The sequence below is a fragment of the Podarcis vaucheri genome (genome assembly GCF_965113315.1).
Source record: "Podarcis vaucheri genome assembly, chromosome: 1".
NCBI classification, from domain to species: domain Eukaryota; kingdom Metazoa; phylum Chordata; class Lepidosauria; order Squamata; family Lacertidae; genus Podarcis; species Podarcis vaucheri.
The window spans coordinates 18,619,756-18,644,667 of record NC_138759.1 but is presented as its reverse complement, the minus strand read 5'-3'; the positions used below and the strand labels follow the sequence as shown (position 1 = coordinate 18,644,667).

Genomic DNA, 24,912 nt, shown 5'->3' with positions numbered 1-24,912 from the left:
CAACTTCTCTCAGTGTTAGGGAGACTCACAGGCTGCAAGGAAAGTTTCCAGACTTTTTTTAGTGCATTGGTGGCTAGCCTGAGCTCCTCCAGATGTTGTTGTGAACTCCGACTGCTATCAGCCCCGGCTGGCATGGCCAGTAGGCAGGGATGATGGGAGCCTGAAGTCCAACAAGAATCAGGAGAGCCAAAGGGTGTCCACCCCTGATTTAATGGGAAAGGACTAGTCCGCCAGTGGCTTGGTCTCACTGCTTGCTCCCTTTTGTCAGATGGGAAACAGATGGATATTGTAAAACCTGGTTACAGCTTCCCATTTAACAAACCAGAATCACCCAATCACGTGGATGGGAGTTGGTTAACCGATTAAATTTTGCATAGGAGAAAAAACAGAGGAAATGAAACGCTTGCGCCATCTGTGCAATGCTCCATCTGTGCAAGCATTTCAGCTTGGCACATGGAGTCCTCCTCCCTATTCTTGGGGTTCGCCCCAAGCACCTGCAGAACCAAATTGGGGGCACCCATTTCTTAAGTGCAAGTCCTTGTGAAGGGCTTCTCCTGATGGAGCTTGTTAGGGGAATCCATGTTGAGAATTTCATTCCTCCCGAGCTGCAGGTATGTGTGTGGGATTGTTACATGTCACATGTCTGTTTACATTCTAGCACTGATTTTGGGAGTCTTGTGAGAGGAAATTGAGATACGCTGTTTCCGCTCTGTATTGCTTTTGCTTTTGCAGTTCTCTCTCCAAGGAAGAAGGGATGCGGGTGGCGCTGTGGGTTAAACCACAGAGCCTAGGACTTGCCGATCAGAAGGTCAGCGGTTCGAATCCCCGTGATGGGGTGAGCTCCTGTTGCTCGGTCCCTGCTCCTGCCAACCTAGCAGTTCGAAAGCACGTCAAAGTGCAAATAGATAAATAGGTACCACTGTGGCGGGAAGGTAAACAATGTTTCCGTGCGCTGCTGTGGTTTGCCAGAAGCAGCTTGGTCATCCTGGCCACATGACCCGGAAGCTGTACGCCGGCTCCCACGCCCAATAAAGCGAGATGAGCACCGCAACCCCAGAGTCGGTCACGACTGGACCTAATGGTCAGGGTTCCCTTTACCTTTACCTCCGAGGAAGAGACAGAGAGGCCATGTTTTCTTTGTTCTGTTACGATTGATTTAATTTGCAATACATTAGGCTTAGATGTTACTCCTCACGGCTGAGGAGTTTTGAACTCTGCTCATTGTGTGCTCATGTCTCCGGATATGGACCACATCAGCGTGACGGGAGACTGGAGTGTAGAATCGCAGGCAAGGCTGCTTTGCGGGGAGGCACCAGGCCTCGGAGTTATCACCTAACAATCCCAACCCTAATCCTACAGGAAAAGAAGTATGCATTCTTTGTTTTTGTATGATAACACTCTAGTGCCAACCTCTCAGAAGCATTTCTCGTTTTCACACAGGAGCGAATACCTCTGAAGTTGCCACCTTCTGCTTTTCACACAGTTGCTAAGCTTTGAAAAGTTTACAGCAGAAGGTGATCTGCGGCCAAAGGAAAGCCACCACTACCCATCAACTTAAAAAGTGCTCTCGGCTAATTTTATACGAATACAAAAAAGTGCAAAAATTACTAGGAAGCTGGCTGCAGCTTGTAAAGTGCTCTGAAATAGTTATTGTGGTGTCTTAGATTTTTAGAGATGAGGGGGTCCAAGAAGATCATTGGCATCTACAAAGCTTTGTGCTCTTGGCAAGCACCAGATCAACTGATTGGCGGCACTCGCAAAGCCCCACACCTTTGATTTCAAACCATGTGAACCAATGATACCGCTTTACATAAAAGCATCTTGTGAATGACTGGAGGGCAGCCTGACCCACAGGGGTTGGGGGGATGTCTGTTCTCGATACGATAATCTTTATTATCATTTCCGGGGTGCGCACTATCCTGCACTATCCCTGCAGCTTTCTTATGACACCTGATTTGATCCAAGGTGGGAAGAGTGCGCCCAATTATTCTCTCCATGTGTAAAGTGCACTTTTAAACACGTTCTAATAAGTATTTCCATCCCCGCCCATCTGACGGCGTGGCTTCAGCCGACACACCACACCATCCAATGGCATCAGTGTTCCTGTGTCCTGAATCTTAAAGCTCTGAGGCGGGACCAGCTGGAATTCAAACCGCTGCAGGAACTTGGTCATCACCACTTTAGCCTCCATCTGTTATAAGCAAACAAAACCAAAATAGAATAGTGAGCTCAGTGTGTTTAATTTTATTGCATTTTCATCCTGTCCTTCCAAGTGACTCTGCGTGACATTCATGGGGTCCCTTAAAAAGCCCTTCTCCCCAGGTGGTCAATAAGGGAAGCTTACGCGGTACCTATTTATCTACTTGCAGTTTGATGTGCTTTCGAACTGCTAGGTTGGCAGGAGCTGGGACTGAGCAACGGGAGCTCACTCCGTCACAGGGATTCGAACCGCCGACCTTCTGATCGGCAAGTCCTAGGCTCTGTGGTTTAACCCACAGCGCCACCCGCATCCCACTGTATAAATAAATTGGAAATAAGTTTTTTAAAAATGCATTTGAATTAAAGCTGTGGCTGCAAAGATTACTGAGAAAAATGGAGCGTGAATTTAGTGGAAATTCTACCTGATTCTAAATGTTCTGGAGAACATGAAACCATGCCACTATTTTGTGACATTTTCGTTGATCTTAATAAAGGTATTGACCACTTTTACTTATGGACCAGCATGGCTATTGTTGCTTTTTAAAATGTAAGATGGCATTCTTCATATCGTCTCAACTTGAAAAAGCACTCACTGTTTCTGTGGAATCTTAACCCTACCATTTCTTGTTTTCATTTAACATTGTATACTTGTTATTGATGGATTAAACATTAAATACCCCACATCTTTAGCACATAAGTGCTTGCAGGACCTTCTAAAAATAAAAAGCAAACCTAATGTGTTTTGTTCAAATGTGGGGGGGATGCTAACTGCACACTTAACACGTCTGATTTGTCTCAGTTATCATTCCCCCAAAATTGCCAAGTTTAGGTGTATAATCAACACAAGGTTGTCCTTATAACAAAACCTACCAATACCCAATTATGCGCTAACACAATTTCCCACAAAGTAAGATGTCACTGTATTATTATTATTATTATTATTATTATTATTATTGCTTCCCACAACTGTAGCATGTTTAATTAATAAGGCATTTTGCAATCCAAATTAAATGGGAGCCTTTCCTAGAGCATATTTCAAGAGCTCCTTCAATTTACACAATTTTGTACTGTACACAGTTTCTTTTTTTAAGAAATCCTTAGATCCCTACATTGCTCACACCCATTTCCCAATATATTGCTATTTCCTCACTGGTTACACCCTGATTGCACAAATCCCAAACCACAGTGACTACGAAGTTCCTAAACTGAGTACATTGCTCCCAGAGTGCATGCCAGATTGGGGAGACACCTTGCTCTTAAAAACTACATGTGCAAGTCAGCCACCAGCCACTTGTTCAGGGGTTAGATAGAAGGGCTTGATGGGCTGCATTCAGCTCTCGGATCTGAGGTCCCCCATCCACATGTTAAAACCATAGTTTAGAATGACCAGAATGAGCCTAAATAAGCCTTGAACTCACATGCTCCCTTCTCTTCTCCATCAGTTTGGAAGCTGATCATTTAGCATTCTGTTTGGAACCCTAAACTGTGGTTGATCTTAACTATGGGTTGTTGAAAGAAGCCAGCTGTCAAGGGTGCGTGTAGGAGCCAGGCTCTGTGACCAGGACTGAGGCCTTCTTAAGTTTGTTCTGAAGAGGCAAGGCCTCACAGGTGAGGCCAATTGATAACTCACAGCACCTGGTGGCAAGAGCTGGGAAGGGATATAAGGTCAGCATTTCCATTCAGCTCTTTCCCACAGCAACACATTCCCTGCCTTGCTGCATTTGGTTCCTTGACTCCTTGCTCCTTGGACCCCTGCCTTTGTGACTCCTTGCTTCCTGACCCTCGGACCCTTGGCTTCTTGACTCCCAGGTCTCTGACCCTTGGACTCTTGGCTTCCTGACTCCTGGACTCCCGTTCCTGCTCCCACCCCGCCATCCCCAGCCGGGACTTCGATTGCCCATGAACTGGACCGTGACACCAGCTTCCGAAACCATGGCTTCGGCCATGCTGGATCGTGTTGATGGGAGTCGAAGTCCAACGACACCGGGGGGTGGGGGTGGGCTACAGGTTCTTCATCTTTGCTTTATAAAATGGTGCTTCTTCAACTTAAAGATTTTAGGCATCCTTGAGATCGCCACTGGGTCTCCCATCTTATTACTCCACTAGTACCTTAACTCAGCTTCCACTCCTGCCTGCAGCAGTAAGTAAAAAGGTAAAGGGACCCCTGACCATTTAGGTCCAGCCGTGACCGACTCTGGGGTTGCGGTGCTCATCTCGCTTTATTGGCCGAGGGAGATGGCAGCTTCCGGGTCATGAGGCCAGCATGACTAAGCCGCTTCTGGTGAACCAGAGCAGCGCACGGAAACGCCATTTACCTTCCCGCCGGAGCAGTACCTATTTATCTACTTGCACTTTGACGTGCTTTTGAACTGCTAGGTTGGCAGGAGCAGGGACCGAGGAATGGGAGCTCACACCGTTGCTGGGATAAGAACCGCTGACCTTCTGATCGGCAAGTCCTAGGCTCTGTGATTTAACCCACAGCGCCACCCACCTCCTGCAGCAGTAAGTAGGACTCCATAAAAGCAGAAGAGGAGGGGATGCAATTCAAACAAAGGGACCTATCTTCTACATCACTTGACCAGTGGACTGCTTTACTTACCAGTGCAAATATCTGCCCAATACAGGAACGAGGTCCCAGGGAAAATGGGAAATAGCAAAAGGAGGGCCTAAACCATCACAAAAACAAGACAGACAAGAATAAGATGGTTTTGAAAACACCAGAAAGGCTTCCTTCTAAGCAACAGCATATATTACAGCTGCTAATGAACATAGGAACACAGTAAGGTGCTTTATACAGAGTCAGATATTGGTCCATCTAGCTCAATATTGTCTACACTGGCTGACAGCAGCTCTTCAGGGGTTCAGGGAGGGAATATTTCCCAGCCCAACCTGGAAATGCTGAGGACTGAACCTGGGACCTTGCTTTATGACTGAACTTTCCCATTTAGGTGTTGTATTTAATAGCAGGTTGACAATAGTCATAGTCACTTCCTGATATCTGCTTACGCCCAAAAAAGCTCTGTCGATTAATTTCTACAGATGCAGCTGCTGTTAAAAAGCACAGAAAGAAGCCAAGCCTGTTTTTATCCCTGGTCACATAGCAACCCTAAATAACTGAAATAATTTTGTGAATGTTGCCATTTACTGGAAACTCTTAAGTTTTTATCACAAGTAAGGGAAAAGGTCTAAAAAGTCCGACACGTGGCAGAAAATTTTATAGTCTGGTGGTACAGACACAGGAGAATTTGATGTTTGCTTATTCGTTCCACGTGCCAAATTGAAATCAATCCGCAAATACAATCAATATTCACTGTTGCTGTTTTCAGTCTGCAAGTGGTATGCAATCAATTATGATTGGTTCTCTGTGTGCATTGCATTTCCTTTGCACCGAAATGAATGGGATGGAATAACGTAATTAACAACGTGAAATCCCACCGCAGCAGACAGTGAGGTGAATAATGTAAGTTTTTTAATCACATGACAAACTGCAGCAGAATGGAGACAGCACTGCACACAACTGTGGCGATCACACAGGGTCCCCGGATATTTAACGGTCTATTGATCCCTGTGCCACCACTGTGCTCACTTCCCCGCTGCCACCAACCGGTTATTCTCGGGTAAAACACTGAGTCCAGACAGTTGTTAAACTTGAACCAAATAAACAAGTTTATGTTATAAACATTAACAAGTTTATGGTTTCTCATAAAATAATCCTGTCAGTATCTTAACTTTAGTTTCTGTACTGGCCTATACCTCCCTAATACCTTATGACTGATTATATCAACTGTTTGACTGACTCCTCTTAACAAATTCTCTCACTCTCTCACATCAGACTAGCCCAACCCACAGACCTAACCTCTCCATCTCTTCTCTAACTCCAGACTGACTTCTCAACCACCCTAACTCCTCCCCTTGGGTTCCCATTGGTTAGTCATTTTACACTTAGTTAACCATTTCCTTCTGAACCCAGTATGATGTCACACACCTAGGAGGGCAAACGTCACAACAACGAAGATGGGTTGCAATAGAAATGGATGCCTTCCTACACCCCTACCCGGCAGACACTTCCAATACCTGGCCTAATGTCGTGTTTGTCGTTCAAAAAATTCTGATATTTTCTTCAAGCCCTCTGAAAATCGTAAGAATTAGCAGTGTGTCTCAATGACAGTCACCACGTATTTTTGTTAGAAGAAATAACAAAGGGGCTCACCTTGGCTGGTCTTTGCTAAATCGCTCAGGATCAAAGACCAGCGGATCCTTGAAAAACCTTTCCATACGTCCCATGACATAGGTGCTGAACTGCCAAGGGTACAGAGCAGTTTACATTTGTATATATGACTCTTCAAAAACATTGGTTGTTCAAAGTTAGAGGCAAATGCATACAGTATTTTAATCAAGTCCTGGTTCCTTTCCCTGATTAGTCCTGCACAGAACATGCATCGCCTTATTCCTAAAGGGCTCAAGGCAACTTAACTGTGAGCAAAGAAATATTAAAAGCATTTAATAATAACTATAAGTGATCACACTGAACAGCCCCACTAAGTACACATTTCCTAGCCTACAATTATCAGTTAGCGTTTTCTCCCCCCCTTTTTATTATTTCATTGCTTCCTTATAGCTTAACGTCGTTTTGTTAAACTATTGTGTTATTTTAGACATTAAAAGCTGCTTTGAGTGGAAATTTTGCCGGGTAAAGTGGGGTACAAAACCAATCGTTCTGTGGTTAAAAGAAGAAAAATTCTGCAACAATCCAGAAACCGAATACTGCAACTTGTATCAATTATGAAATGAACATTGTAATCCTATATGCCATATGTAATCTCCTCTACTTGACAGGGTAGGCAGGTATAGGATTGCGAGGTATGTTAATTTGCATGTCATCCTGCATTTCACATAATTTACAGCTTGCACAATTTAATTCTGCTTCTGCTAGTCATTCTAAGGAGCAGATTTGCGTAACTTTTTTTTTAACTTAGCCATGCATGGTAGACTGATTTTTGGGTGTAAAAATGGCATCGGTGGGGGGAGCAGTGGAAACAGCTTCAAAAGCTTAAAATCACTCGGGGGGGGAGGTTTCCCCAAAAAATCTCAATAATTTTGGTGGTTTCCTTTAAAAAAAAAAAGCTAAACAACTTTGTGGGCCTCAGGTATTTTTCTTTTAGGAATATGGCAACCCTAACGCATGGTCCTATTCAGCAGTTATTACTATTCATCACAGAGAGATGCAAGAGAGGTGCAAGGAACCAAGAAATTATTCAGTACAGTCTTTGAGATATTACTATGTTTCTTGCCTAGGTTTGCCACAGTAAGGATAATAAACAACAACAACTTATTTATTCTCCGCCCATCTGGTTGGGTTTCCCCAGCCACTCTGGGCTGCTTCCAACAAAATATTAAAAATACAACAAAACGCCAGACATTAAAAACTTCCCTAAACAGGGCTGGCTTCAGATGTCTTCTAAAAGTCAGATAGTTGTTTATTTCCTTGACATCTGATGGGAGGGCGTTCCACAGGGTGGGCGCCAATACTGAGAAGGCCCTCTCCCCATTCACCATCCCCACCACAAGCCATGAGCGGATTCTGATGCTTTCTCATCCTCTTAGAGAATCACAGCGCATATACATTGCCCTGGACATAAATGTCTGTTGCATCAGGGGAAATTTGGTGTTGAATTCCAATGTGTTAGATAGCAGTACATGGCGTTCAAACAAGACTCACCATTAAAGTGGTTTCTGCTGGAATTTTGATTCCTTCAATGACACATTCCTTTTCAGTCCAGCGGACAGTTCCTGGAGCTGGTGGGTATAACCGCAGGGATTCTTTGAGAACCTAAGAGAGTAAAGGTAAAAAGAGCCATTTCTTTTCAACAACTAGCATGATTTGTTAAATGGAAGGGTTGGGTTTTCATCTGGAATTCTTCCCATAGAAAGTCAGTTCAGTCACAAGTTTATTGGGGCTATTTGAACTAATAACTTGTTCTCAGCCTTAATTCCCGTGTAAGCACAACCTAATAAGAAGATCTGTGCACAAGAAATGAGTAACACAGGCATATTTATTCCATCATGCCTGAATGAAAGGACCACATAGCAATGTGATATAACCCTAACCAGCTTGTTAACCGCCTTGAGTATTGTAAGATAGAAAGACGGTATAGAAATTTAAAAATGATGATGATGATGAAATGATGACCTGTAATCCATAACATCTGGAGAGTACCATCTTGGCTGCTCCTGCACTAAGGGACTTTCTACTTGCACTAGTTGAACTTCCCTACTGCTACAGGGATGGACCAGGAAGAATCAGAGTCATTGCATATCCAGTGTTTGAACAGTTAAAAAGGTATCACAGTATCACACTTATTCTTCTGAAGGCTGATGCAGTAGATAATTATTTTTTTCTCACGGTGTTAATATTACAGCTAAAGAGCTTTGAGATATTCTTTGCTCTAAAACAAGGCCTCAAGTTTCATCTTAAAACCAATGTCTTACTTTTAATGGTTGGGCAACTAGGATCTTTTCAGAGCATTCTCCAAGTGTACCTGTGATAAGTATTTAAGCTCTGCGAGATTTTCATAGGCAACATCTCTCTTCACCCCAACGACCTCGTCCACTTCAGCCTGAAGTCTTAAGAAGGAAATGCAGGAGAAATTTTACCCAAATGTCCGTGGATTGTTTATTATGCTAAAAGGCAGACATCTACCTTTGAAAGTATCTGTATTTACCATATTTTTCGCTCTATAAGACGCACCAGACCATAAGATGCACCTAGTTTTTGGAGGAGGAAAACAAGAAGGAAAAAAATTCTGAATCCCAGAAGCCAGAACAGCAAGACGGATCGCTGTTCTGGCTTCTGGGATAGCCGCGTGAAGCGTCTTCAGGGCAGCGGGATGAAGGCTTCCCCTGCCCTGAAGAGGCTTCGTGCGCCTACGCCAGAAGCTAGAACAGCAAGAGGTTATGTTCTGCTGTTCTGGCTTCAGGGATAGCTGCACAGCCTGCATTCGCTCCATAACAAACACACACATTTCCCCTTACTTTTTAGGAGGGAAAAAGTGTGTCTTATAGAGCGAAAAATACAGTACCTTCCTAGGACTAAGCAGCACCATAATTCACTCACACAGTCAAAATGCATATTGGTTTGGTTCGTCCAAAGATAAGAAATAATTGCTCCCAAATCATAGCCAGTTTAGGTGCCCTGGGTGGTTACAATCCAGGACACAGTTCAACACATTTAGAGAGAAGGGAGATGCAACCCGTATAATGGTTGGAGTGTTGGACTAAAACCTGGCAGACCAAGGTTCAAATCCTCACTCAGCCATGAAGCTCACTAGGTGATCATGGGCCAGGCACTCACTCTCAGCCTAGCCTATCTCACAGGGCTGTTGTGAAGCTAAAATGGGGAGGAAGAGAACTCTGTGTGCCACCTTGAGCTCCTTTTCCTTTCTCCAGTTTCTGGATACAGTGGTACCTCAGGTTAAGTACATAATTCGTTCCGGAGGTTCGTTCTTAACCTGAAACTGTTCTTAACCTGAAGCACCACTTTAGCTAATGGCACCTCCTGCTGCCGCCGTGCCACCAGAGCATGATTTCTGTTCTTATCCTGAAGCAAAGTTCTTAACCCGAGGTATTATTTCTGGGTTAGTGGAGTCTGTAACCTGAAGCATATGTAACCTGAGGTACCACTGTATAACATTAGACATACACAGAGTGCATAAAATAACACAACGGACCGTCAATGGGTAGGAGGGACCTGCTAAAAAATAAAAACACAAATAAACGAAGAATCAAAGGAAAGGGCGAACTTCACCCACTTCTTCAATATGTCAGGTTGCCGTCCCAGTTCCAATATGGTAAAAGACAACAAGTTGGCAGTGGTCTCGTGACCTGCAGGACAGGGAATCTAATTACTTTATTATTACAATCTATTAAATTTCTATACCACCTTTCATCCGAAGATCACATGTTGGTTTACAACACAAAAATACATACCGTAATAACAAATAAAAACAATATCATCACCACTACAACCCAGTTTAAAAGGCCACAGATTGTTTAATTAGCCAAAGGCCTGGTTGAAGAGGGACACTTCAGCCTGGTGCCTGGAGATATAAAATGAAGGTGCCAGTCGAACCTCCCTGTGAAGAGCATTCCACATGTGGGGAGCCACCACAGAAAAGGCCTTGTTCTCATGCTGCCACCCTCCAGATCTCTCACGGAGGAGGCTCATGAAGAAGGGCCTCAAAGGATGATCGCAGGGTCTGGGTCAGTTCATAATTAAAGGATGGAAGGGAAAACGGAATATAGATCTACCAACCTGCAATGAAGAAAGTGACGAAATTGTCCAGGAGAATTTCAGCATCGCAGTCCCCTTCCTCAGCTGTCAAGACAGGAAACCAAGAGTGAGGCTGACCTCCCTGCCCAAAAGGAAGCCTCTATGACAGATGCCATCCAACCTCTGCTTAAAAACCCCCAAGGAGAGAGTCCACAGCATCCCAAGGGAGACTGTTCCACTGTCAAACAGCTCTTACTGTCAGAAAGCTCTTATTGTCCTAGTTGCCCTCCTCTGCACAAGTTCCAGCTTGTCAACATCCTTCTTAAATTGTGGCACCCAGAACTGGACACAGTATTCCAGGTGTGGTCTGTCTAAGGCAGAAGAGAGTGGTACTATTACTTCCCTTGAGCTGGACTCTATACTTCTGTTGATGCAGCCTAAAATAGCATTCACTTTTTTTGCTGCTGCATCACACTGTTGACTCATGTTCAGCTCGTGGTCCATCAAGGCCCCTAGATCCTTTTCGCATGTACTGCTAGCGAGCCACGTGTTCCTCATCCTATATTTGGTCCTTTCCAATTCTATGATTCCTTGAAAAAAGGAGTCCCCTACCCACACATCATACTCAATGTTGTGAGATTGTGGAATGAGAACTTAATTATTTACAACAAAGTGAAAAAGATGTTTAAATATACCTTTCCCAAAAAAACAGAAGCTTTTTTGCTGGGCTTGATGGGAGAGGAAATTGAAAAAGTGGTTCAAGTGTTATTTATGTTTGCCCAAAAATGGAAAGTACAAGAATTGCCATTCATGGAGGAGTGGCAGACGAAGACGTTGGAATATGCAGAACTAGCAAAACTGACCTGCAGGATCCAAAACCAGAATGAAGCAAAATTCCAAAGAGATTGGAATAAATTTATGGATTATATAAATAATAACTGTAGGAACCTGAAGACACTAGCAAGACTGAAATAAATCTTAAGGCGTGGACTGGGAAAATAAGAAGAGACTGCAGGAAATAGATTGAAAAAGGAAAACTGGCTCCGCAGAGCGGCAGATAAGGAAATGAGTGGACGATGGATGAAATTTATTGTATTTGTTTGTGTAACCAGAAAATTAATAAAAAGCATATTAAAAAAGGAGTCTCCTACCTGCACTCTTCAGTATCTGAGTCAGAATATCCAATGGGATCTCCTCCCCATTCTGGATGGCTTTGCGTCTCTGTTCAATACACTGGCTGCCAAAACGGCGCAGCAGTAGCAAGCTCTCCTGAACCCCTTTCACTTCTTTCCTGTACTTTGGCAGATACTGGACAGATAACAGATACTATCATGAGGAGCAGAGCAGAGCAAAACCAAGAACATATTACTGGACAGTTACAGATAGGTAGCCGTGTTGGTCTGCCATAGTCAAAATAAAAAAATTCCTTCCAGTAGCACCTTAAAGACCAACTAAGTTAGTTCTTGGTATGAGCTTTTGTATGCATGCACACTTCTTCAGATATCTGGTATCTGAAGAAGTGTGCATGCACACGAAAGCTCATACCAAGAACTAACTTAGTTGGTCTTTAAGGTGCTACTGGAAGGAATTTTTTTTATATTACTGGACAGCGTAGCTGTCAACAAAAGCCACCTGCTAAGACAGAAGATAGCTGTGGCCCACTGGCAGTTCATGTTCCCTTAGACAAGCATCCTTTGTGAATGCAATAGCAACCAGCAGGTGTTGAATGGTTCATTCCAACATATCAGAGATCGCTGATTGATCAGCAATAAAACAGCTATGCAAAATCTACGCGGGTCCTACAGTTGTACAAGACAGTCTGGAAACTGGTAGGAAGAACAGGGCAAGCCCAAGCAAAAATGTTCAAGGCATATCTAGTGGCGCAGGAATGCTGGGGTGCAAAAGAACTAAGTGATAACATCACTTGCCAGTTTCCCAAAAGGATTTGTCCAAGACTCTTGGAATAAGCTTGACAAGCAATAATGTATGTTTCAGAGAGGGTCAGAGTTCCACGAGAAATGCCTGCACTGACCTTAAATGATGGATTGCGTGATTGACCCAGTCCTTTCATGATCGTGGACATCGCATGCGGAAAAGGTGTGCTCTCATCATGCAGGGTGTTCAGTTCAAGGCCAAAGGCTACCTGATAATGTGAAGAAAGGAGATCTAAAACATCTTTGCATTCTGCCATCCTCCTTTGCAGTTCAACCTTGATCTCTATTTCTCAAGTCTTTTAAACACCAAAGAGGAGGAAATGTTTTGGTACATTATACCTGTGGGGTTCATCTTGTTTCAAGTTCACAAAAGTGTTACAGGAACATTAAAAAGCCCTTGGCTTCTTGGTCAGAAACACAACAGGCTGTGTATGCGTGTGTACATTTTGTTATATATTTACTTAACATATTGTCAGGGAACTGACATCGGAGGAAAGGGAAGTGGTAAGGCTCCCAGAGACTGGGAGAGAGTCAACAGCCAAAGCAGGGACCAGCAGGGGGAGCGCGGGGTCTCTGGAGGAGGATCTCAGTAATGCTGAGAGAGACGCAGCAGCCCAGGCAGGAAGCAGCAGGGGAGAGAAAGGGGTGAGAGACACTTCGAGCGAAAATAGCGGGGAGGTGTCAGAAGCTACTGCAGGGAGACCCATGCTTCGCCGGAAGCTGCCACGTCGTGAGTCCAGGAGACGCGTTTCCGTTAAGGAACTTCTTTGCTGGAAGCGCTTCCGCAGACAGCCACTGTCAGACTCTACTAGTGACTAGAGCAGACATGTCTGAGGAGCTCTGTCACACACAGAGGTTTGTGGGGTCGCACAAACTCTGAAGGGGCACAATTTTAAGCACAAGCAGCTAACCATCCCCTGACAGCTGACAGTCTCTGTACGCTGCCTGTGCAGGAGAAAGCATCATGAGCAACCCAGTCGGAACCGGAGACGCAGGGGTTGGAGCTGGTCCAAGCTTGGAAGAAAGGTATCAAGCTCTGGAGGTCCAACTTGCGCTGCAGACGGCGAGGCTCGAGGAGAGAAGGGCTCAGGATGCTGACAAAAAGGGGAGAACCACTCAGTTCCCCAGAAAGGTACCAGGATTGGTGCAGAAGTTTGGGGGGGACCCCAAGGATTACCATGCCTTTAGGACTGAGATGCAATATGCTCTGAATGTGCAGTTTGATGAGTTCCCTGATGAGGAATCGCGAGTTGCTTTCGTAATTGGGCATCTTGAGAAGGGGGCGCGGGACTGGGTTCGACCCCTGATGGCAACGCACAACGATATCCTAAAGGACACTATGAAATTCTTTCGTGCAATGGATATCATGTTTTCCAGCGATATTGAGGAAGGGGTGGCACGCAGACAGCTAATGGCTTGCAAGCAGGGAAGCAGATCTGTCCGTGAGTACTGGACTGAATTTACCATGCTGATTCACAGATTGGGGTGGGATTTATCGGCGGCACCCATTCAGATGCTATTTGAAGAAGGTCTTTCTTCAGCTGTGAAAGACGAGCTGGCCAGGAGCCCCAGGGCGGGGTCTATGGATCAGCTGACCAAATCTGCGCTGACCATTGGAGCGCGCCAGGAGGCAAGAGCCTTGGAGAGGCGGGAAGGGAGAGGGGAACGTTGGAAGGAGTTACGCATTCCAGACATTCCTGAGCCAGCTTTCCCGCCGGCAGAGCCGATGGAAATCGGAACAGCCCGCGCGCGCGCAGTTTCAAAGCCCAGTGAGGGGGCGAAGAAGGAGGGAAAGGGAGCCCGGAAATGCTATCTCTGCCAACAGCCAGGCCACTTTGCCAGAGTCTGCCCCCAGAGGAAGGAATGGCAAGGGATGGTGGGAGCTGTTGAGGGGGAAGAGCAGGGAGAAACGGAGCAGGTAAAAGCCAACGCCTGGTTGCCAGCAGGGCACTGCAGCCAGGCCAAAGAGCAGTGAAAGTGCCCCTTCCCCAAGTGCCAGTGCCAGAAGCTCCTCGACCTGCTCTAGTGATTGAAGTGTCTCTAGAGCTGCAAAATGGACACCCCCTAAAAATAAAGGCGCTGTTGGACTCAGGCAGCTCCTGCAATTTCATGAGCAAGGAGTTTGCTGCTGAGCACCAGATACAGACTATCCCTTTAAGCAACCCCCTGCAGGTGACCACGATTGATGGCAGGGAACTGTTGGGAGGAGGCGTCAGCTTGCAGACCGTCCCAATGATAATGAGGGTGGCAAGGCACACAGAACTGATAGCGTTTAATGTGGCCACCTTGGGAGGCGCTCCCATTATTTTGGGAATGAGCTGGCTAGCCCTACATGATCCGCTGGTGGGCTGGCATCAAAGAGTGGTTTCCTTCGGTTCCGCACACTGCTTAGAACACTGCAGGGCGGAAAAGGGGTCAGCAGGGGCCCAAGCCACCCTAGCAGGGACGGAAGTGATGGAGAAGGGGAAGGTGCCACCACAGTATGCTGATCTCAGCGACGTGTTCAGCGAGAAGGAAGCGGACCAACTACCCCCGCATAGGCCCTTTGATTGCCAGATCAATTTACTCCCTGGAGCACAGCTTCCGGTAGGCAAGTTGTATGCCATGTCAGACAGGGAGATGCAGGAGTTGCGAGCGTTCATTGACAAGAACCTGAAGAGAGGCTTCATCAGAGAGTCCAAGGCAGCGGGGGGTAGCCCAGTGTTTTTTGTGGATAAAAAAAACACGGACAAGCCGAGGCTGGTATGTGACTTTCGGGCCCTAAATGCAGTGACAGAGCCGGCGGCTTTTCCTATGCCCAGGATTGATGATATTTTGACCAGGGTGCGAAAAGGAAAGATTTTTACAAAGCTGGACCTAAGGGGGGCGTACAACCTGATACGTATAAGGAAAGGGGATGAATGGAAGACCACCATGTTCACCCCTTTGGGGGCATTTGAATACCTCGTTATGCCTTTTGGATTACAAACAGGCTCCGCGTGTTTTCAAGCCTTTATGAACCATGTACTGGGGCCTTTGCTCTACAAGAATTGCGTGGCCTTCTTAGATGACGTGTTGGTGTATTCGGAGAATGAGGAGCAACATGTGAGAGACGTCAGAGAAGTGTTGAGCAGGCTGCAAGCCAACAGACTGTGGGTGAAACTGGAGAAGTGTCAGTTTCATACCAAGGAGGTGGAATTCCTGGGGTACCGCTTGTCAGACAAGGGGTTGGCCATGGACCCCGGCAAGGTTCAAGCGGTGCTGGAATGGAAAACACCCAAGACCAAGAAGGATGTGCAGAGGTTCCTAGGGTTTGGAAACTTTTATCGTAAGTTCATCCGAAACTTCGCCCACCTGACGGCGCCCATCACGGACTGTCTCAGCAGTAAAAAGAAGTTTGTTTGGACGGGGGAGGCGGAGCGAGCGTTTGAGGAACTGAAAAGGGCCTTCGCCTCTGACGAACAACTTCTACATGTGGATTTACAAAAAAAGCTGAGGGTCGAAACAGACGCTTCTGACAGAGCCATAGGGGCGGTGCTTCTTCTGCAGCCGGGGAAGGAGGGGTCAGAGTGGCGACCGTGTGCCTTCTTTTCGCGAAAGCTGAACAAATCTGAGAGAAACTACACGGTGCACGACCGGGAACTTCTTGCGATTTATGAGGCCTTCCGGAGATGGAGGCACCTACTAATTGGTGCACAACAGAAGGTGCAAGTGTGCACGGACCATAAGAATCTAGAGTATTGGAGAACTGCGCGAGTGCTCAACCAAAGGCAGTTGAGATGGGCCCAGGAGTTCTCCAAATTTAACTTTGAGATTTGTTACGTACCAGGCCCGGAGAACGTTAGGGCGGACGCTCTCTCACGCAAACCTGAATATTTGGAGGGAGAGGGTGCACCCGAAGAGACCCATGTTATTCCCGAGGACCGCTGGGTGTGTGGGGCGGCTTTGGTGGGGCAAAGGGAACTGGTAGAGGGAACGGTGCAGGATGAATACGCCCAGGACAAACTCAGGGGTCTCAGGAGGGAGGGAGACAAACCCGGGGGTTTTGAGGAGAGAAACGGGGCGTTGTACTACAAGGGAGCGTTATACATACCTGAAGGGGAATTGAGGGAAAAGGTACTCAAGCAACTGCACGATAGCCCCACAGCAGGGCATTTTGGGCAACACAAAACCATGTGGCTGGTTACCAGGGAATTCTGGTGGCCCAAGGTCAGGGAAGATGTGCGTGAATATGTGAGAGGGTGTGACCGATGTCAACGAGCCAAGGGGGAGAGGCGGGCACCGGCAGGTTTATTAGAACCACTACCCACGCCGGAAAGACCATGGGAGGCAGTGGCAATAGATTTCATGACTGATCTGCCCAGGTCCAAAGGGAAGACAGCCATTATGGTTGTGGTAGACCTGTTAACCAAGATGGCCCACTTTATAGCCTGCTCACATGCGGTCACAGCAGAAGAAACCGCTAAATTGTTTGTGGAAAATGTGTTTAGGTTGCATGGTGCCCCCTTGAGGGTGGTTTCGGACCGAGGGAAACAATTTACTTCCAGGTTCTGGAGGAAGCTCATGAGCTTATTGCATGTAGAGGTGAATTTTTCCACTGCCCGTCATCCAGAAACCAATGGGCAGGCGGAAAGAGCTAATGGTGTCCTCCAGCAATATTTGAGGTGTTATGTGAATGACAGAGAGAATGATTGGGTGGAGAAGCTGGCGTTGGCAGAATTTGCCTATAACAATGCAGAGAACGTGTCCACGGGGATGAGCCCTTTTTTGGCCAATCACGGGTGTCATCCCCGAGCCTTCCCAGGGGGGGAGGGGGAGAACTGGAGCGTTCCTGCCGCAGAACAGTTCGTTGAAGAAATGGAAGCGATCCATCGCCAGCTCCAACTTAATTTAAACAGGGCGAAGGAGGAATATAAGAGGCAGGCAGACAAAACCAGAAGGGAAGGGGAAAGCATTAGGGTGGGGGACCAGGTGTGGCTGTCCACCCAAGGGTTACCATTTAAAGGAGGTTGTAAGAAGTTAAGACCCAAAAGACTGGGCCCATTTGAAGTCACGCAACAGGTCAACCCAGTGGCTTTCAGACTCCGGTTACCGAACCACATGAAGTTGCACCCAGTGTTCCACAGATCATTGCTGTCACCGTATATAGGGGACAGAGAGGGGAGGGTCAATAGGGGACCAGCTATGGAGGAAAAAGAACACAGCTACCATGTAGCGGAGATTCTCGATTCCAGGTGGAGGGGAGAGCAAGTAGAGTATTTGGTAATGTGGGAAGGGGAGCCGGAGTCGGAAAACACCTGGGTCAGGGCAGAGGATGTAGATGACGAGGTTTTGATTGAAACTTTTCATCAGAGATTCCCTAGAAAACCCCAGCCAGTGGCAAGGTTCCGGAGGGAATACTTCGCCACCACCGACGACGAAGAAGAGTTGGAGGGGTTCGCTGATTCCGAGGTGGAGGAGGATTCAGCGAGTCGGAACGAAGACCGATGGAGGGAATTGTTCGAGACGTCTGAAGATGAAGAGGATTCTTTTAGGGGTTTCAGCTCCTCACCGCCCAGAGGAGAAAGTAGGGGCGGGGGAGAGGGGGGCCCTGGAGGGGAGGTGGATGTCAGGGAACTGACATCGGAGGAAAGGGAAGTGGTAAGGCTCCCAGAGACTGGGAGAGAGTCAACAGCCAAAGCAGGGACCAGCAGGGGGAGCGCGGGGTCTCTGGAGGAGGATCTCAGTAATGCTGAGAGAGACGCAGCAGCCCAGGCAGGAAGCAGCAGGGGAGAGAAAGGGGTGAGAGACACTTCGAGCGAAAATAGCGGGGAGGTGTCAGAAGCTACTGCAGGGAGACCCATGCTTCGCCGGAAGCTGCCACGTCGTGAGTCCAGGAGACGCGTTTCCGTTAAGGAACTTCTTTGCTGGAAGCGCTTCCGCAGACAGCCACTGTCAGACTCTACTAGTGACTAGAGCAGACATGTCTGAGGAGCTCTGTCACACACAGAGGTTTGTGGGGTCGCACAAACTCTGAAGGGGCACAATTTTAAGCACAAGCAGCTAACCATCCCCTGACACATATATATAGCCTGCCTTTCACCTGAAGGTCCTGGCACAGAAATATAAAAAATTAAACCAAAATTAAACACTATTAAAGCCAGCCAACATGAATTCCATACAATTAAAACAGAAACAGCAATTAAAAAAAATATTACAACACATTGCTATTATTCTGATGTCAGCTTTGCATGTCTTATGAAGCTGGGTGAAAGTTGAGCTGGTGAATTGCAGCATTCCTCTGGATACTTGGCAGAAATTATTTATTTGTGCTGTGGCTCTATTCAACAGACATGCAATGTAAGATTTCCTTTCCCTATGTGTTAGCCCAAAAGGGTGAGGGCTTCCCAACACCCTTTTCTCCCATATTAAACTTGTCCTTTGTGCTGCCCCTTGACTCAATTTGACTCAGAATGAGAGGCATCCCCTGCTCCTTAATGAGAGGCGAGTACCTTTGCAATGATGTCCAGCGTCACGCGTTTCAGCAGGCTCATCACATCCACTGCAGTTTCTCCATCGGCTTTTTCATCCAGCACCCTCATAAGCTCTTCTGTTTGCTCGTTAAAGGGCCCCATCAAGCCCATCAGGTAACTGTGAAATTAATAAAAGCAAGCAAAGGCAGGGCTTTGCGGTCAAACTAGAAGCTGTCTAAGGTGTTGTAATGTGTATGGGGTTGCTCGTGCGTAAGTTGCCGCCTCTCCTGGCTATGTTGCCTTGTTAAACCTTTCTGTCTGGACAGCCCTTCAATTCGTGGCTGCCTCAGTCGCTAGCAGAATCCGTCAGTGGGCGTTTCTTAAACCTCTTCCAACATAAAAGTTGTTTGACTCCCAGTCTCCTCCTACTCTCTCTGCGTGGAAGTCTTCTGCGCAGGGAGGGCGTGGGTAGCGGAGGACCCGTGCTCTCCCCGCTGGTGTCCAGTGAAGAGTCCTGGAGCCCTCTCGCCCATTCCCCCATCTGCCCCCCTTTATCCCTGGTGTAACGTTGATTTGCTTCCCCCTCTGCTGAACTGCCTCTCTCCCTGCTGGGCCCTTCTCCAGCATCATTTGAGAGCCTTCCCTCTGCCTCAGGCTCCGATGTCAGTTCCCTGACAGGTGTGCAAATGAATATAAGCGCTAACTGGATCAGACCCATGGCCCATGCAGTACAGCATTCCGTTCTCACAGTGGCCAAGCAAGCAAGACCCAAGCAGAAGGTTACTCTCGCCTCCTGTGGCTTCCAGCAACACACACAGAATTATTTCTGCCTCCAATATGGAGGTGAAACACAGCACAGCTACTTGGACTATAGCTTAGCATGAACGTGCTGGTTCTCAAGAGAGGAGATTGTGGCTGCTTTGCTCCTCTCCACATCTGGTCCTCCTGCTGCTGTGAGCTAAGCTGTGGTTTGTCTTAGTATATTGTCCAAACCCACACTCATGATTTGTCTTGCGCCAAACTGCAACCAAGGTTTGTCCTTGGTTTCACACTGCCTATGGTTTGTCTGGAGGGAGACAAACCATGAATCCTGTTTCAGACAACCCGCTAAGCCAAATCATGGATTAGCTCACAGCAGCAACAAGAGGAGAAGTAAAACAGTCACAATTGCCTCTCCCGAAGCCTGCACATTCATACATTCATGCTGTTTGGGTTACTGCTATCTGCAAATTGAGCCATAAGCTCATTTAGAGATAGGTGGTTAGGTTATTAACATGAACCGAAATGCGCAGCATCACTTAAGAAAAGACATTCAGTTAATATCTACTTGCGACTGAAGGCCGGGTCCATAATTTTCCGTTGCTTGTGCCAGTGGTCATAATCACGATCAGTCACCAAGCCATTTCCTAAAAATCTGAAAAACAATGGAGAATTTTTATTACTATTTCAGGACCAGTTTTGAAATCGTGTTCTGAACCACTGTAATAATGGAATACTGAATGGTATAGTTTATATTAAAAAATTCCTTCCAGTAGCACCTTAAAGACCAACTAAGTTAGTTCTTGGTATGAGCTTTCGTGTGCATGCACACTTCTACAGGTATCTGAAGAACTAACTTAGTTGGTCTTTAAGGTGCTACTGGAAGGAATTTTTTTATTTTGACTATGGCAGACCAACACGGCTACCTATCTGTAACTGGTATAGTTTATGTAAAATATGCAGGGATTTAAGTTATGCAAATTGAACCATGGAAAGAGAAGAAGGGAAGTCACTGATATTTTAAGATTGTTTAAATGAATATTTTAAAATGTAAAACAGAAAATTTCATTACAGGAGGGAGAAAACCCAAAATGCATAATAAAAGCAAGCACAAAAACATAGCAATACCCCACCCCCCAGCAACACATTTAAAAGGGTATTGGATGTTAATCAGCCCAAGACTGAGTTGAAGAAGAACTGACCTCTTCTCTAATTGACAGAGCTTCCAGAACTCCCTCCAGTGTCAGTTCCAGAAAGTGGGAATAGGATATTCTTGGGTCAATACCTTAGACTTTTGAGTTTATCTTGTCTCCTATGCTGCTCCAATATCTGTATGAAACCGCTTAGAAATGCCATCTGGCACTTGGGGGTCTGTTGTCACCAATTCATAGGTTCGACACCTCGATCGCACAGCATTTCCTGCACTTTTTATTTATTTATTTAAAAAAATGTGTATACTGCCCACTCATAGAAAATATCAAGGTGCTGTACAAAATAATCATTTAAAATGACAGGCTCATCTTGGGGGGGGGGGGAATGAGAGCTGAATAGACCTGTCCACATAAAGTAGGTCTCCCAAGAGTTAGCTGTAAGGATGTCTGCTGTGAGGGTGGTCCATAGCCTGGGACTAAAAGGTAAAGGTAAAGGGACCCCTGACCATTAGGTCCAGTCGTGGCCGACTCTGGGGTTGCGGCGCTCATCTTGCTTTATTGGCCGAGGGAGCTGGCGTACAGCTTCTGGGTCATGTGGCCAGAATGACTAAGCAGCTTCTGGAGAACCAAAGCAGCGCACAGAAACGCTGTTTACCTTCCCTCCGGAGTGGTACCTATTTATCTACCTGCACTTTGACTTGCTTTTGAACTGCTAGGTTGGCAGGAGCAAGGACCGAGCAACGGGAGCTCACCCCGTCACTGGGATTCAAACCGCCAACCTTCTGATCGGCAAGTCCTAGGTTCTGTGGTTTAACCCACAGCGCCACCTGCGTCCCTTAGCCTGGGACTAGCAAAGCAAAATACTCAACTTCCAGCTGAAGCCAGTCAGCGCTCTGTTAAGATGGGGGGAAATGAACAGTGCTCCTCAGGATATTCTCAGTGACTGGGCTGGGATATAAAGGCTCAGGCGGTCCTTAAGGAATCCTGAACCCAAGTTATTCAGTGCTATCCATTTCTGCATATAACAGAGCCTGAAGAAATTCACCTGCCTGGTGGCATTAAAGATCACAACCTTTTTCTGAATCAATGGAATTTTCTCATCCCACACGCGACATACCAGTACATCTTAGCTATGTACTGTATTTTTCGCCCTATAGGACGCACTTTTTCCCCTCCAAAAATGAAGGGGAAATCTGGGTGCGTCCTATGGGGCGAATGCAGGCTTTCGCTGAAGCCTGGAGAGCGAGACGGTCCGTGCGCACCGACCCCTCTCGCTCTCCAGGCTTCAGGAAGCTATCCCAAGTCTTGCAAGCCCGGCAGGATGTCCCGCGGGCTTGCAAGGCTTGCGGGCAGCAGCCTGAACCCAAAAGCTGGGGACAGCGGGGAGGCGCAGCGCCGCCACCCCGCTATTCCCCGACCTGATCGGGAGGCTGGGGGGGGGGAAGAAGCAAGCCTGCTTCCCCCCCCCGCCAGCCCCACAAGCTCGGGGAATAGCGGGATGGCGAAGCGCCGCCATCCCGTTATTCCCCGACCTGATCTGGAGGCTGGGGGTGGGAGAAGCAAGCCTGCTTCTCCCCCCCGCCAGCCCCACAAGCTCGGGAAATAGCGGGATGGCGAAGCGCCACCATCCCGCTATTCCCCGACGTGATCTGGAGGCTGGGGGGGGGAGAAGCAAGCCTGCTTCTCCCCCCCGCCAGCCCCACAAGCTCGGGGAATAGCGGGATGGCGAAGCGCCGCCATCCCGCTATTCCCCGACCCGATCTGGAGGCTGGGGGTGGGAGAAGCAAGCCTGCTTCTCCCCCCCCCCCGCCAGCCCCACAAGCTCGGGGAATAGCGGGATGGCGAAGCGCCGCCATCCCGCTATTCCCCGACGTGATCTGGAGGCTGGGGGGGGGAGAAGCAAGCCTGCTTCTCCCCCCCCCGCCAGCCCCACAAGCTCGGGGAATAGCAGGATGGCGAAGCTCGGGGAATAGCGGGATGGTTGCGCAAAGCCTCTGCAGGGCAGCGCAGTGCGCTGCCCCACAGAGGCTTGGGAGGCTGTCCCTGAAGGCAGAAGAGGGAGACGAAGTGCTCCGTCTCCCTCTTCTAGTTTGGGGATGGCTGCGCAAACCTGGGGGAAAATCAATTTTTTTCCCTTGATTTCCCCCCAAAAAAATAGGTGCGTCCTATGGGCCGGAGCGTCCTATAGGGCGAAAAATACGGTACATCTTACCTACCGTACACCGCATAAATTAAAAAGACGTCCATATGAAACTGGATCCTTCGGGTATTGTGGTAACATCAGGAACTCCTAAAATTAAATCATTTTGTCAGTCCGTATTCACATATACCGTATTTTTCCATGTATAACACGACCCCCATGTATAAGATGCCCCATATTTTGGGGGACTCAAAATTAAGAATATGCACTATCCATGTTTAAGATGACCCCTTATTTTAAACTTCAAAAATTTAGGGGAAAAAATAGTCTTATACACGGAAAAATATGGTAATTCATGTGGTCACAATGAATACTCTCCGCTAAGATTGTGAAGAGGGAATAAGATATACAGGGCTTCCTCTATCCCACCAGTGTTTAGAGGGTGGGATTTGGGGTATTTAAATTTGGTAAAGGCTAAAGGGACCACTGACCATTAGGTCCAGTCAAACGACTCTGAGGTTGTGGCGTTCACCTCGCTTTACTGGCTGAGGGATAGTATAGCTTCCAGGTCACGTGGCCAGCATGACTAAGCTGCTTCTGGTGAACCAGAGTAGCGCACGGAAACGCAGTTTACCTTCCCACTGGAGCGGTACCCATTTATCTACTTGCACTTTGATGTGCTTTCGAAATACTATAATAATAATAATAATAATAATAATAATAATAATAATAATAATAATAATAATAATTTATTATTTATACCCCGCCCATCTGGCTGGGCCTCCCCAGCCACTCTGGGCGGCTTCCATAAAAACCAAAAATACAATAAAATATCACACGTTAAAAACTTCCCTTATTATTATTATATTATTATTATTATTACTAGGTTGGCAGGAGCTGGGACCAAGCAAAGGGAGCTCACCCTGTCGCAGGGATTCAAACCGCCGACCTTCTGATCGGCAAGCCCTAGGCTCTGTGGTTTAGACCACAGTGCCACCCGCATCAATAGACCACTTACTATATATTAAAAAATGGACTTAGCAGGAAAGTTTGCTATTAGAACGTCAAAGGGGAACCTACAGTTTACCCAGTAGTGGGTCCACTGTACAGACAAAAACGTACCTCTTTAACCAGGCCTTTGTCTGACTGACATGCAATGCCCTTTTAAAATGTGGGGTTGGGAGGGATTATTGGGTTGCTCTTGTTTTTATTTTGATGATATATTGCAGGCATAGGCAAACTCTGGCCCTCCAGATGTTTGGGACTACAATTCCCATCATCTCTGACCTCTGGTCGTGTTAGCTAAGGATGATGGGAATTGTAGTCCCAAACATCTGGAGGTCCAGAATTTGTCCATGCCTGATGTATTGTGTTTTTATATCGTGATTTTATTCTGTGAACCTCCCTGAGACCTGTGGGTATATAGCAGCATACAAATTTTATTATTATTATTATTATTATTATTATTATTATTATTATTATTATTATTATTTCTAAACATGTTTACTTGGTATTGAACTCAGGGAACTTTACTTCCAAAAAAGCGCACTTAGGAGCACAGCAATCACCAAGTAAAAATTTATGATTGCTTTTCATGGCAAATTTGAAAGCACCAGAAGGCAATTCCTGTGAACTGAACTTTTTGTTATTGGTCTATCTATGAACGCAGGGTCTCTTAATGAATTATATCCCTCATATCCATCTCCTTCCATTTCCTTAGTAATTCTAATTCCTGCACCCCTGCTATATTTAATCCAAATGTACAGATTTCTTCTATTGGGAAAACAAATGGTTTGAACCATAGGGATTAAATCAGAGATACTGAGAAGTGTGTGATTCAGCAGCCTTAATGAGCTACATGTAATGTGGTGAAGTTGGAGGATGGGGGTGGGGATAATTTAGTCCTCTTATAGACCACTTAAAGGTAAAGGTAAAGGTAAAGGTAAAGGGACCACTGACCATTAGGTCCAGTCAAACGACTCTGAGGTTGTGGCGTTCACCTCGCTTTACTGGGCGAGGGATAGTATAG

At 46.6% G+C, this 24,912-nt stretch overlaps 1 protein-coding gene across 4 annotated transcripts in view; it reads right to left on the bottom strand.

The window, feature by feature from the left end:
• LOC309529866 (cholesterol 24-hydroxylase-like) overlaps positions 1–24,912 on the bottom strand; it is a 36,924-nt gene that overhangs the window by 6,346 nt on the left and 5,666 nt on the right. The window contains exons 4-16 of one of the 4 annotated variants that reach the window (XM_082218256.1): positions 22,960–23,033; positions 20,161–20,247; positions 18,873–19,011; positions 12,501–12,611; positions 11,620–11,776; positions 10,511–10,573; positions 10,008–10,080; positions 8,739–8,823; positions 7,919–8,029; positions 6,410–6,498; positions 4,799–4,865; positions 2,010–2,191; positions 1,132–1,841 (exon numbers count right to left, since the gene is read on the bottom strand). In XM_082218256.1, coding sequence (XP_082074382.1) covers positions 2,024–2,191; positions 4,799–4,865; positions 6,410–6,498; positions 7,919–8,029; positions 8,739–8,823; positions 10,008–10,080; positions 10,511–10,573; positions 11,620–11,776; positions 12,501–12,611; positions 18,873–19,011; positions 20,161–20,247; positions 22,960–23,033 — 1,224 coding nt within the window. In that variant the 3' untranslated portion in view covers positions 1,132–1,841; positions 2,010–2,023. Of the gene's footprint in view, positions 1–1,131; positions 2,192–4,798; positions 4,866–6,409; positions 6,499–7,918; positions 8,030–8,738; positions 8,824–10,007; positions 10,081–10,510; positions 10,574–11,619; positions 11,777–12,500; positions 12,612–18,872; positions 19,012–20,160; positions 20,248–22,959; positions 23,034–24,912 lie in introns of those variants that run through there. The other 3 variants (XM_082218255.1, XM_082218257.1, XM_082218258.1) reach the window with 3 other exon arrangements.